Raw genomic sequence first — 12,321 nt, 5'->3', positions numbered from 1 at the left:
ATATTCTCAAATTTAAGGGATTGTAAAATTACATCTAGTATGTCTAGAGGCTGTCTCAGTTTATATCATGTTTTTTTTTGTCACATCCTTATTTATGTATTTATATACTTTTTGATAGTATCACATAACTGGGACATTTGGCATAAGTTGGTGAATTCATTTATGTAAGGCTATGGTTTTTTTTTTTTATAACACATTTAAGCCTAAGGTTTAAAATAGTTCTCTGACGTCTTATTTAGGTTTGTAACATTGAATGCACAACTTACAACTAATTCTCCAAATATCAACGTTACCGCCCGACTCACCGACAATTCTTTAGTTTTTTTCATTACCTAATTATTTAGTTATATTATCAGAAGATGTTTCAAAAAAAAATCAGAAGATGTTCATTTACAAATATAACAAGATTGTTCTTTTCAGTAACAACTACAAAGATAATTTTTTTAATAAAAACTTGATTAATGTACTAGCGCTAGCTAGTCTACTACATATATAAGGACATCAGGGGATATGTAGGACGTACTCCTAGTTAATTCGAGGGAAATAGGTGTGATTTACACAATCTTAAAAAATTGTTTTAGAACACTAGCATTTGTTCTATAGTTTTCACATTTATACCAAAAAGTATATATTTTATACTTGGACTGAAAATCATGTCATATACTAATGAATATTTTTTGCTGTCGTTGTTGTTGTTGTATTTATATATCCATCTCTAAAACGAGAACCAAACTCCGTAATTTACCTATATTTTGGAGAGTACATATTTTTTGGGTTTTATAAAGTAATCTACAAGTTTTAACCACTCTACCTTGGTAGAATTATTCAAACTTGTTTTTCCAATACTTATTTTTATTCACATCAAGCATGAGAACTTAGAGAAGAGTAGACTGGAACTACAAAACTATATTGGAACATAGTATATTTATTACCCCATGTAAAATGTGAGGGGGGGGGGGGGGGGGGGGGCAATAAATAACAGAAAATTAAGTAGAGAGGACTTGCAAAAAGCAGAGAGTTAAGTGAGTAGTTGAAGATAGAGAGGCCAGAAAAGAGGAATCTCTCTCTCTCTCTCTCCCCTTTGCTGATTCAGGTTAGAAAAACACAGAGAAACTAAGAGCCCTAATTTATAACATCCAAATGGTACACTCCAAGAAGTTCAGAGGTGTCCGCCAGCGTCAGTGGGGTTCTTGGGTCTCTGAGATTCGTCATCCTCTCCTGTCAGTTCTCTCTTCCTCTTCCTCTCTCTCGAACAAAAACATTCACACACACACACACACATATATATATGTATATATATACTGGTTTGCAGCATCGATAGATATTCTTATATCAATTATCCCTGAATTCATTCATTAACATATTTAATTTTGTTCATACTTGTAAAGATTCATGCAACTAATACGAACATGTGTTTTCATTAAGATCGCTTCCTCAGCTTCGTCCAATTAAGAGACCACATTCATTAATGTTTAGAATGTGTACAATACACGAAACCGAAGGCTTTTTCCTATTGGTGTGATAGCGTGACTTTTCCTATGTTAGTTGATGGCTTGATGTTTAACTTTGGTGTAATGGGGTGTTTATAAGTGTAATTTTGTGTTTACATAAATTGATCATAAGTGCATTATAATCTATGCGTATCATATATCATAAATGTATAATCTTAATTCCTAATATTATATATACACTTCTTTTTCATTTAGTACCTCTTTGGCTATTTAAGTCTGTTTATATAGTAATAATTAATATATAAAGCATATTAGGTATACGGTACATCCTTTCATTAATAACTGAAACAACCTTACTAGTAAGAAATTTGGTAAGGAATGAACACTACTAAAGACCTTTCTCAAAAAGAAAAGAAGTCTACTAGAAAAATGTTTTACATGTTCTTATGGTCAGTAACGTACACTGTTATATAGTTCATATGGTGTGTGTTTTTCCTTTTTAATATTTACTTGTAATCAACACATCAACATCACAAGTATTGATACTTCTAAGTTAGTTATTTAATTATACGTGTTTGTGTGATCAGGAAGAGAAGAGTGTGGCTAGGAACATTCAACACGGCCGAAGAAGCGGCTAGAGTCTACGACCAAGCCGCTGTTCTAATGAACGGCCAGAACGCAAAGACCAACTTTCCCGTCATCAAATCCAACGGTTCGGTTTCTCCGGACGTTAACACTCCGTTATCGGAACTCCTAAACGCTAAGCTAAGAAAGAATTGTAAAGACCAGACACCTTATCTGACGTGCCTCCGCCTCGACAACAACAGCTCGCACATTGGCGTCTGGCAGAAACGCGCCGGATCGAGTTCAAGTCAAAACTGGGTCAAGCTTGTTGAGCTCGGCGACGGTGTCAGCGCAAGTGCCGGTGATACAGGGACTAATAAGCTGAAGAAAGGAAACGACGACGTTGAGGAAGAAGATCAGATGTCAATGCAGATGATCGAGGAGCTTCTTAACTGGACATGTCCTGCTTCTGCATCCGTTTCAGGTCTTAGTTAGATATTTATAACAAAACAAAAGGAAAATGATTAAATGCTTTCCAAGTAAATGATTATCTAATGATCAAAATAAGTATACATCTACGTAAACATTTGTTCGAATATATATAATATTGTATGTATAAGTTTGTCTGCATGTATTCTGTATACGTTATGACTAAAAAAATTTATTTTAAAGAATTGATCATATTAATCATGTGGAATTATCGTCGACATGATATAATTACTACACAGAGGAGAACGACTAGACATGATAAGAAGGTACAAATTAAAGGACAGATAATTAATTGGTTAGCTAAAGAAGAGTGAAAGCTAAATGTGAAAGAGACTAGTCACTCAATTTAACCTGCTAATTGTGATTCGTATGTCTAGTGATTAAGTATATTATTCAGGCTTAAGTGGAGACTAGGTGTCAATGAATTATTTATATTTATTATATATTATATATTTGTATTAAGAATTTAATTTTAGGTTAAATTTTGATGAATTTTAAAAATTAGATATCAAAAAGTATGAAATCAGGCAAATTTGTAAATTTATACTAACATCATTATTTGACTTAACCGATTTACACCAATTTGGTCCAAATTAGACCAATTTAAACAGATCTTAATTGATTTAGAACATGTTAAACCAATTTGAACTGTTTAAATATGATTTTTTTTTTAAATCGTTTAGATAGCAAATCAGTAATATTCTAAATTATTATTGATTTGCCGTCTAAACTTATTACTATGGTGATTTGCCCTCTAAACCTATTTCTAGAACATTTGAACATTTGACGGCAAATCGTTTGTTACTGATTTGTCCTCTAAATCTATTTTTAGAACATTTGGCCTACCATGACGAAGAAAGCTTTTACTATTTTCGTGCTTACTATGGTGCGGAAAAAATTCTCGTCCCGTGCTATTTAGTCTTTGTTATAACTATGCTAGTTTTAAGAGAGTAGCACACTAGCACATAAAATAAGTGTCTAGATCGCTAGCCCCAACCCATAAAGTGTTTATCATCATTAAATGTCTGTTCCTCAAAAAAAAAAGAAGAGTGTTAGAGCATCTCCATCAGCTCACAAAGTATTTTTTTATTATTTTTTTTACTGTTTGATTTTTGTTTTAAAAATAAAAATAAATAAATAATTAATCGGACCAATCGCGGGCTGTCACGTGCCGTGGAACCCGCGCTACAGTGATGAACCAGGTTCACTGGAAAGAACTGGAGAGAAACAGATTCATCACTATTCATTATTTTAATATTTTTTTTTTTTTGGAATCTGTGTGAACATAAGTTCACTAATGGGGGTGGTCTTATGTTTTAAAAATATAAATTACAAAGTTCAGAATTTATGGATATAGACATATATTGAGAATAATTCTTTAGTTGTAAACATTTTATGATATGATTTGCCGAAAAAAGAATTCAAAGATTTTATTCTTTATTTGTATTATCACTATCTATGAGATTATTCTCCTTCGCACTTTCATACAGGCTATATGCTCTATCTTGGCCCTGTGAGTTACCACAGGCACTTACATCTTCTGAGACATCATTTGGTAGTCAAACGTCAGAAAATAAATCTAATTTTTTTCTTACAAATGTAGAATTGTAGTATCAGAACAGACACAACAGTCAGATCCTGACATGACTTTGTACTGAATCTTGCAATAGATTGAACTACTTGCTTTGGTAAAGGAACTAGAACTATTAAAAAATTATTACAATCTCAATGTCAAATTTATATTTGGTTTTACAATTTTCACATGAGATGGCATGAAAAAGCAAAACTTACATAGAGAACTATTCCACCACTGAAGAGACCAAAAATGATGTCTGAAACAAGGACTGGTCACCTGATGCAAGTGTTGAAAGCCAGAGAGATGTTCTGACTTGGTTATGTCTCTTTTGGTCACATCAGGAGAACTCAACGCCAGGTTTCATCTTGAGAAGAGTGTTGTGACACTTTCAGGAGATGTTAGTGTTGCCACTCTTTTAAACTGTAAACAGAATGAAACCAAACTCATTGTCAGTTTATGCTACTCTCTCTTAAACACTCAGGAGATATGAGCAACAAAACATACCTTTTCTTGGTTGTACTTGTTCCTAATAGCAACAAGGATGCTTCCACTTGTGTTGAGCTGCAAATCCTCCATTGCAAGCACTGTGTTCTTAAGAGCAGGCGTCTCATATCTAGTATAGTGCTGTAGAGTTGAGTTCTGTAAGCAATAACATTCACATAAGCAAAACTCAGTAATGAAGAATAAGTTAAAAGCATTTCACAGTCAAGTAATGTGAGCTCACCCAAGGATGCTTAGATTGGTCTAGCGTCCATCTTGCTAAAAATACAGCTGAGGCAGCAATTAGAGACGGTAAGAACCTTAGAAAACTATATTCCACAAGAGTTAACTCTGCAAGATAGTTTGCTAAGGACTTCATTGACTCCATCTCAGTGTGGAGAACCTGATCAGACGCTTGAGCAGCTTGAATGAACCGCCTGAAACGCAGAAGAAGAAAATGACTTTAATATTACATACTGTTTTAGACTAAAGGTAAATGTAGCGTTTAGTGTTTTTTACCTGAGAAACGTTTTGGTGGTGGGAACTGATAACCGAAAGTGCAGAAAGTTTAAAACCTGAGTTTCCATGGCCACAACTTCGAGTCTTGTGTATGTATTGTCTGTAATGAAGCAAAACTCTTCCAACCTTGGTGCACATATCTCTTCATACTTCCTTCAGTGACTCAACAAGAAGAATGTTTTAGTTACTTCACTTGTGCTAAACTCATTGCAATGTGAATGTTAGAAGTGGGAAACTCACGAGGCTATTAGCATGCAAGTGACACCAAGCAGCTGGAGCCTACGCTTTTCAATGTAATTGTTGGACAGGAACCGATCAATAAGGTTCACTGCAAGGTAAAGCGTATCTGAAGCCAGCTTATACTCTTCAGAAACCTGCAAAGAAATAGCATTAATAGAGGTTCTTACTCTTAACAAATGCTTTGAAGTACTAAGTACCTCCACAAGCCAATCAATGAGAATCCCACGCATGCTTGGACTGATATCTCGCTGGACTTGGACCATATAGCTAGTTGAAGGTCTTTGATCAAGCTGTACAAAAAAAAAAAAAAAAACAGAATCTCAGTATATATGTCATCATCTAATGGAAAGATAGAATAAGACATTATTTAGTTCAAACCTCTGCAACATGAAAACTGTCATACATATTTACAGCATATAAGCTACAAAACTTGGGATCTTGGTCACTGGAATCAATATCAACAGGCTTAAGATATCCTGTGACATCATAACCGTTTTCTTCTGCAAAATCCAGAGTAAATATTTGAGAAAACATACAGTTTGTTATATACTTCATTTAACATGATTCTCTGATATGTTTTGAAATATGATTATATGGTTTATTATATTTTTCAGCATTTTTTTATTTCATTAGTTCAATTCCTTACTTTGATCTCCGTCTTTGGAGTTTGTAGCAGATTCAACCATCCTAATCTTTGACAAATCTTCTGCTAGTTTCGATTTTTCGGCATCCACATCTTGTTCGCTCTTGCTAGCCTGTCACACGTTGAAGAGCAAGAACGCAGTTCAAAACGCCAAAACCTCTCTAGATTCTTGGATGGTTATACGTATCACATCACTATATATCAATAAGAAGGTACTTCTAAGGAATGGGTTACCTTAACATTGTTCCCATCCAAACAGGCCAAAGTGTTAGTCACATCCTTGAGCACCGCACGTCTCTTATGCTGACAAACTCTTGTATCATCTGATGCCATTCTCTTTTTAAGCTTTGGTTGCTGTTTAAAAACGGGTTTCGATGGAGATATCGATGTTCCTAAGGCCTTAGCTCGTGATCTCGTGACTCTCACATTCCCTTGTCGTGTTTTCGCAGTAGAGATTGTTTCTTTGTTAGCTTTAGGTTGCCTTGAAGAACCTCTGTTCATGGTTTTATAATTAAAAAAACTCTCAACAGGTTTGCCAAGCCTGCAGAACGTAAACATAATTAAAAAAAACTTAAACTGAGAAATTAGATTATTATAATGAAGTCTATGTTCTTCATCCTTGGACATAAGTACCATAAGTAACCAAACCTATTGATCATTGTATTTCTTAACATTTCCACGAAAATAACAAGAAGAAAAGAGAAAGCAGGAGAGCGATCACTGTCTGAAAACATAGACAGACCAATCATGAAACAGAACAATCTAACAGATCCATAAACTTCAGACAACGTGGAGAAGTGAAGATACCTTCAGATCATGAAACACGAAATTGCGAATCCCCAATGGCTAAGAGAGTTGTTGAAATAGGAGGAGGAGGAGGAGGAGCGGGATTCTATGATCTTGTTCGAATTTTCTATATCAGAAATAAGAAAATAAATAAAAGAAAAGAAAACTAACGATTTGAACAGTTGTCAGATTATTTGAGAGTGTCAGAGTGATATCTGACACTTTGACGTCTGGTCCGTTTCAGTAAATTTCCTTTTTCTAATTTGAAGTTAAATAAAATAATCAGCCGTTACGCGCCTATTCTTCCGCGTCTGTTCTGCTAATGATAATACCGTTCTAAAACCCTAAAAGCCCATTGAGCCTATATAAAATGAACCAACAACTTTTCACCCTCCAACGAAACCTGTCTAATCTATGTTTTGTTTTGTTCAAAGCCCAATCTATGTTCTCCAATTTAAAAAAATGTGTGTGTTTTTATTACGCGCGAAAATTATTTTTGTAAAATTTTAAGCTAATAAAAATAAAAATGTTTGTTTATATTATATACTTGTTTTGTTTTTATTTTTTTAGAAATAAACACGTTTATTTTATTTGAACTGAAATTGTTGAGTTTAATAGAATTTATAAATTGAGTTTAATAAAGTTAAGATGTTACCAAAAAAATTGAGTTTGACTTAACTATGTTCGAACATTGTTTAGTAAAACAAACTATTATAGCATATAAAAATTGAAGATAAATATGTAACCAGCTAAATAAAATTTAAGAAAAATTCAACAAACGCTATAAAATTCTAGGGAGGCATGAGAAGAAATAAAAATATTCTAAAAGGCAAATGACTACAAATAAATATAGTTTATGATGGTTTTCAATGAGAAGGGAAAAATTTGTTGAGGCAGCAAGGTAGACCATAAAACTCATCGTTTCGGACATCAAGATTGTATAGTCGAAACTTCTCCCACCATTTTAGTCCACAATCTTTCTTGGCTTCATCGCTCTCACGAGACAATGTGCAATCAAGCACTATTGCTATCATTCCCGCAACCGTTGTATGTGACATGAATATCACTCTTATCACATCTACAAACTGTTTCGTATTTACATAATCCAAGAAAAGCACAATTTGATAATTATCTTTTGATTGTTTTCACAAAGTATATAATTAAGAAAATGTACTTACCCAACTTGAGTGATGATCAGACCGCCAACCTCCGTTGTAGTATTCTCTAAAGTATTGAGGGATTGAAATAGCCATGAAAAATGAAAATCCCAAAATGAACTTGGTGTTGAAGCTGTTGAGGTTGCAAAATTGTAGAAAGCTGATGCCCGCAGAACCTACATTGCATTGAATTTGATTTTATTTTTAGTGAAAGAAAAATAAAGTATGTATAGTGTATGAAAATGTAAATTTAATCTTGATAACAAGTACAAGTGTGATGTGAAGAAGAGACTTACACACAAAACACAAGACGATGCAGTACACGGACGCCATGATTGGTAACGGTATGGACGCGAAAAAAGCTCCAAATTTTCCTGCAATTTGATAAATATAAATAAGAAAATATCCAGAAAATTCAATTCTACATCGACAACAATAAAAAATTTACCGAAAATGGAGAAAAAAATCATGAAGGCAGCTGAAATTTGTATCACTCTTCGACTCCCAATCTTAGTCATTGCCAAAAGTCCAACATTTTCTCTGAACATTAACGTTGACCATTTAACAAGAATACATAAGAAATTAATAAATGCTCAAGAAATAAAAAAGTTAATTTGGAGATGAGGTTTGTTACGTTGATGTTGTGATCCCTGAGACGCCTCCAAGCATGCCGTTGAGTAATACTCCAACTCCCTACAAAATATGCAATCATATATTCAAAAGATGATGATAAAACATAATTAACAAAAGGTTAAAAGCAATGCGACTAAGTAAGTTCTTCTTAGACTAACCAGCCAGCCAGTACCACGGCTGATAACTGATGGTGGGATCGGCGTCGCACTTCCATATCTTGCAGATGCGTAGAACAAACCGGTCGACTGCAATAATATGTAACACTTGCACTCTTCATTGTAATAGTAAATTAAACTTCATGTGTCCTTGATTTCAGTATTTTAGTACTAAAGATTTCAAATGATCAATTTCATATAAAAAACGAAAGAGTAACCTCAAATAGAGTGACGAAAGAGGCAGCCATCATCGCGAAAGAATCAGTGAAATGGAAGGTTGGGCTTCCCCATTGGAAAGGATATGGTAAGTATATCCTATTGTAATTCACATAAAGAGAATATAGAAACAATAAAGTTGTAACTAAATAGTGAAATCCCCAAAAATATAACATTCAGGTGGAAGAACTGACCATGGAGTGTTGGTGATAAGACCATTACGGTCTGTACGGCAACTGATTTGAGTAGTTTGAGACTTATGGTTGTATACACCACTCGATGTGAGTAACAGAGCTAACAACCAAGCCAATGGAATGCACATCATCATCCCATAACGGTCACATCTTGATCCATCCCAAATCACCTTCATCTTCAGAAAGCGCGGTAAGTACTACATTACACAAAGAAAAATATGGACGTTCATTAAGTTTTGTACGTGGACTTGTATTGTATATTCAAAATGATTTATAGTTTGTTTTACATAATCATGTGTGATAAAAAGAAGGACCAATTGTTTAGAGCTTTACCTGGGTGACTAAAACAAGTAAGATCAACCCGGGAAGTCCCACTTCAACGCATCTCGCCAACTAGAAAAAAGACTACATGATAAAAATCAACAGTATAAAGTTTTCAATAACCAACAAATGAGTGTATATAAAACATACCCAAGGGAAGCCAATTTGGTAGAGTCCTAGTCCAGCAAACGTTGTCAAAGGAGCAATTGAGAGTGGGCTTAGAAATCTAATGATCACACAACCAAAAATATAGTTCTCTTAAGTTTCCGAGTTCCAGTTCAGATAAAGCAAAATAATATTAAGTATTTACCTGGCGATGTTTCTCCATAGGCCTAAGAAACATACAAGAACTTGGAAACAGCCGGCGATAATCAGAGCCCCTTGTATGCTTCTCAATGTTTCCACAAATCTCTGATAAATTATGTGATAAAACCGTTATCATTAGTGAATTTTAGTTTGTAAGAATAAATGATGAAACTAATTTTAAGACTTACTTCAAAAGGATCAGTGTAGTAAGCGAAGCGAGTTGAGGAAATGATGGAAGTGATAGGTATGATATATGCATAAGAAGGAGCAGCTATCACAGGCAATCGAGTTCCAAAGAAAGACTGGAACAATGTTGTTAATCCAGACACAAATAGCATTGTCTGTATAACTCTAGCCTTCTCTGCCTGAGAAATGTACAATTCATTAATAAGAAATAATTAAGACAAAGATTCGTTCAAAAAAAGTTAAGACATAAAGAAACTGAAAGATTATATATACTGAATTGAATAATAGAAAACATGTAATGTTGAATGCTCATTTTTATGATTCTATAATTCTGTAAGATACCATTAAAAACGAGCGTATATATGTAAACTACCACTCAAATGGCTCCAAAATGATTTTTTTTTTCTTGAAATTGTAAAATCAAAATCTAGAAGCCTGAATTTTATAGGCGTTGGGATCTGTAAATAATTATGAAAAATATATTTATAGAAGTCTTAAACTTTTCTAAACTTCATACCTTATGAAACAATGAAATTATATGAAAGCACACACATAAGAATTAAGTTAGATCAAAACGTACATCACCACCTCCCATGTGTGGAACCAAAAGGCTTGGAATAAGAACCGTGATGCCAAGACTCAACAAATAATGCTGGAAACCCAACACTAACGCTTCATCTGCAACACCAGAACAATATTAGTTACACACAAAAGTTGTTTGAAAATAAGCAAACTAAATTAATAAAACGTTTTTTTCTGTTAAAACATACACCAAGGAGGAGGACTGTTGACACAATACTGAATTCCAGGGAGTTGTTCTTTCACCGGGTGGGGCTGTAACTCCACCGTCCTATTGCCCCCTCCACTATTGTTACTGTTTCCACCACCGCCGTTACCTCCTCCTCTGTTGTTATTGTTTCCGCCACCACCGTTACCCCCTCCACTGTTATTGTTTCCGCCACCGCCGTTTCCACCTCCACTGTTGTTATTGTTTCCACCACCGCCGTTGCCCCCTCCATTTGCCATGCACGTGGTTGAATTTTTGTCTTCTATATTCAAAGTAGACCAACATAAAGTGTATCGATTACTTTGTATCATGTAGTGTAAATATTGTATCTACATTAATATAACATAATTATCAATTATATAAACTTACTTTTAAAAGGGAATCCACGTGAGAGGAAGATCGACAAAGCTTTCTTTGTTTTGGAGGATCTAGTCGAAGGGTTGAGAGAATTTGAAAGAGATAAGCCGAGAATTAAGGTATAGAGTGAATGAAAAGTCAAGAAGGTTTCGGTTTAAACTCTTTAACGTTTCACAGCCTATAAACGAAAAAATAAATTTATGATTTAAATTGTTTGAGTGACTACATTTTTTCAATTAATGTGGTAATAAAAGGCTTGATAATGTCCGTTTTGGTACATGGAATTTGAAATACAAATCCTTTGAGATTTAATTGACCGTATAACAGATCCAAAGATTTTGAAACAACATTTCATCTGATTTATTTTTGAAAAACAAAGTTATTTACTGACATATGCTACATTCGCACTTGTTTAATACAAATGTTTATATGCGTACATCATCTATGTTATCTATACTATTAAAGCAGAATCCTTCTTATGAATCTGCCCCTGAATTTTCTTATTAATTACAAAACATTTCATTTCTTTTTTCAATTGCTTTTAATGGTTTTCAGAAATTAAAAGCCCAACACATTTACTTCTGTCCAACTAAACAAAACAGCCCAATAATTTAAAAACTTAAAGTCAAAGAAGCCCAACAATATTTTATTTTAAAAACAATTATAAGTCAATTTAAATACATAATTATTTTTTAATATTTGTGTGATTATAATTTAATATTTATGCATTATTTAAAAATATGTAGAATGAAAAACGTAATGTCTATTACATTTTTCATATAATATTTAATTAATAAGTTAAAATTGTAAATAAATAACCTTAGCAAATATATAATCACAATATGATTAAATTTATTGAGTAGAAGTTTGCACAAATTAATTAGTACACAAATTTATTATTATATAATAAAAATAAAGAAGACAAAATTATAAAAAATTACTATAAACAAATATAAAATCTATTAAAATATAGATTAGACAAATATTTAATAATTTAAATGAAATTTTAAAAAGAAATGATTCCGCGCTTTGAAAGCGCGGGTCAAAATCTAGTAACTGTCTTATAGTTAGTGACTCAGTGGATTTTTTTTTTTTTGCGTTTACAACTCATAATTAACTTGTCCTCAAGTCCTAGCTATCGCATTCAAGTTATCCAGCACCTGTTGCATGGATGGTCGATTCTTCGGGTCTTCCTCAAGGCATTGTTTAATAATCTCGCACATACGCATCACCACTTCATCTTCTTCTTCTTCCTCTCCTT

General features: G+C 33.6%; 3 protein-coding genes across 6 annotated transcripts; 1 reads left to right on the top strand and 2 right to left on the bottom strand.

Annotated features, from left to right (window-relative positions):
- Positions 1 to 960: 960 nt before the first annotated feature.
- LOC103837090 (ethylene-responsive transcription factor SHINE 3) lies at positions 961 to 2,702 on the top strand. Its single transcript, XM_009113418.3, has 2 exons — positions 961 to 1,220; positions 2,039 to 2,702. Exons 1-2 carry the CDS (start codon positions 1,141 to 1,143, stop codon positions 2,508 to 2,510), a joined length of 552 nt encoding a protein of 183 aa, XP_009111666.1. The 5' UTR covers positions 961 to 1,140; the 3' UTR covers positions 2,511 to 2,702.
- A 1,410-nt stretch (positions 2,703 to 4,112) lies between these two features.
- Positions 4,113 to 7,498, bottom strand: LOC103837091 (cyclin-A2-1). 3 transcript variants are annotated; one of them, XM_033278602.1, is made up of 9 exons: positions 6,770 to 7,496; positions 6,197 to 6,503; positions 5,966 to 6,074; positions 5,698 to 5,819; positions 5,320 to 5,609; positions 5,080 to 5,232; positions 4,805 to 4,997; positions 4,585 to 4,719; positions 4,113 to 4,500 (listed from the first exon to the last, which is right to left on the bottom strand). In XM_033278602.1, exons 2-9 carry the CDS (start codon positions 6,461 to 6,463, stop codon positions 4,441 to 4,443), a joined length of 1,329 nt encoding a protein of 442 aa, XP_033134493.1. In that variant the 5' UTR covers positions 6,464 to 6,503; positions 6,770 to 7,496; the 3' UTR covers positions 4,113 to 4,440. The 3 variants fall into 3 exon arrangements, with proteins under 3 accessions (XP_033134493.1, XP_033134492.1, XP_033134491.1); XM_033278601.1 differs by having other exon boundaries at positions 5,320 to 5,453; positions 5,517 to 5,609; positions 6,197 to 7,484; XM_033278600.1 differs by having other exon boundaries at positions 6,197 to 7,498.
- On the bottom strand, positions 5,933 to 12,079 carry LOC103837187 (putative nucleobase-ascorbate transporter 10). 2 transcript variants are annotated; one of them, XM_033278599.1, is made up of 15 exons: positions 11,073 to 12,079; positions 10,687 to 10,965; positions 10,497 to 10,594; positions 9,919 to 10,095; positions 9,735 to 9,835; positions 9,575 to 9,650; positions 9,437 to 9,496; positions 9,104 to 9,300; positions 8,912 to 9,008; positions 8,697 to 8,783; positions 8,540 to 8,598; positions 8,354 to 8,445; positions 8,202 to 8,279; positions 7,927 to 8,081; positions 5,933 to 7,833 (listed from the first exon to the last, which is right to left on the bottom strand). In XM_033278599.1, the coding sequence occupies exons 2-15, from the start codon at positions 10,940 to 10,942 to the stop codon at positions 7,615 to 7,617; spliced, it is 1,752 nt and encodes a 583-aa protein (XP_033134490.1). In that variant the 5' UTR covers positions 10,943 to 10,965; positions 11,073 to 12,079; the 3' UTR covers positions 5,933 to 7,614. The 2 variants fall into 2 exon arrangements, with proteins under 2 accessions (XP_033134490.1, XP_009111765.2); XM_009113517.2 differs by having other exon boundaries at positions 10,687 to 12,079.
- Between the last annotated feature and the right edge of the window lie 242 nt (positions 12,080 to 12,321).

This window comes from Brassica rapa, chromosome A09 (genome assembly GCF_000309985.2).
Source record: "Brassica rapa cultivar Chiifu-401-42 chromosome A09, CAAS_Brap_v3.01, whole genome shotgun sequence".
Classification (NCBI taxonomy): Eukaryota; Viridiplantae; Streptophyta; class Magnoliopsida; order Brassicales; family Brassicaceae; genus Brassica; species Brassica rapa.
Note: the sequence above shows the minus strand (reverse complement) of the source record. Positions and strands in the feature narration are given on the sequence as shown.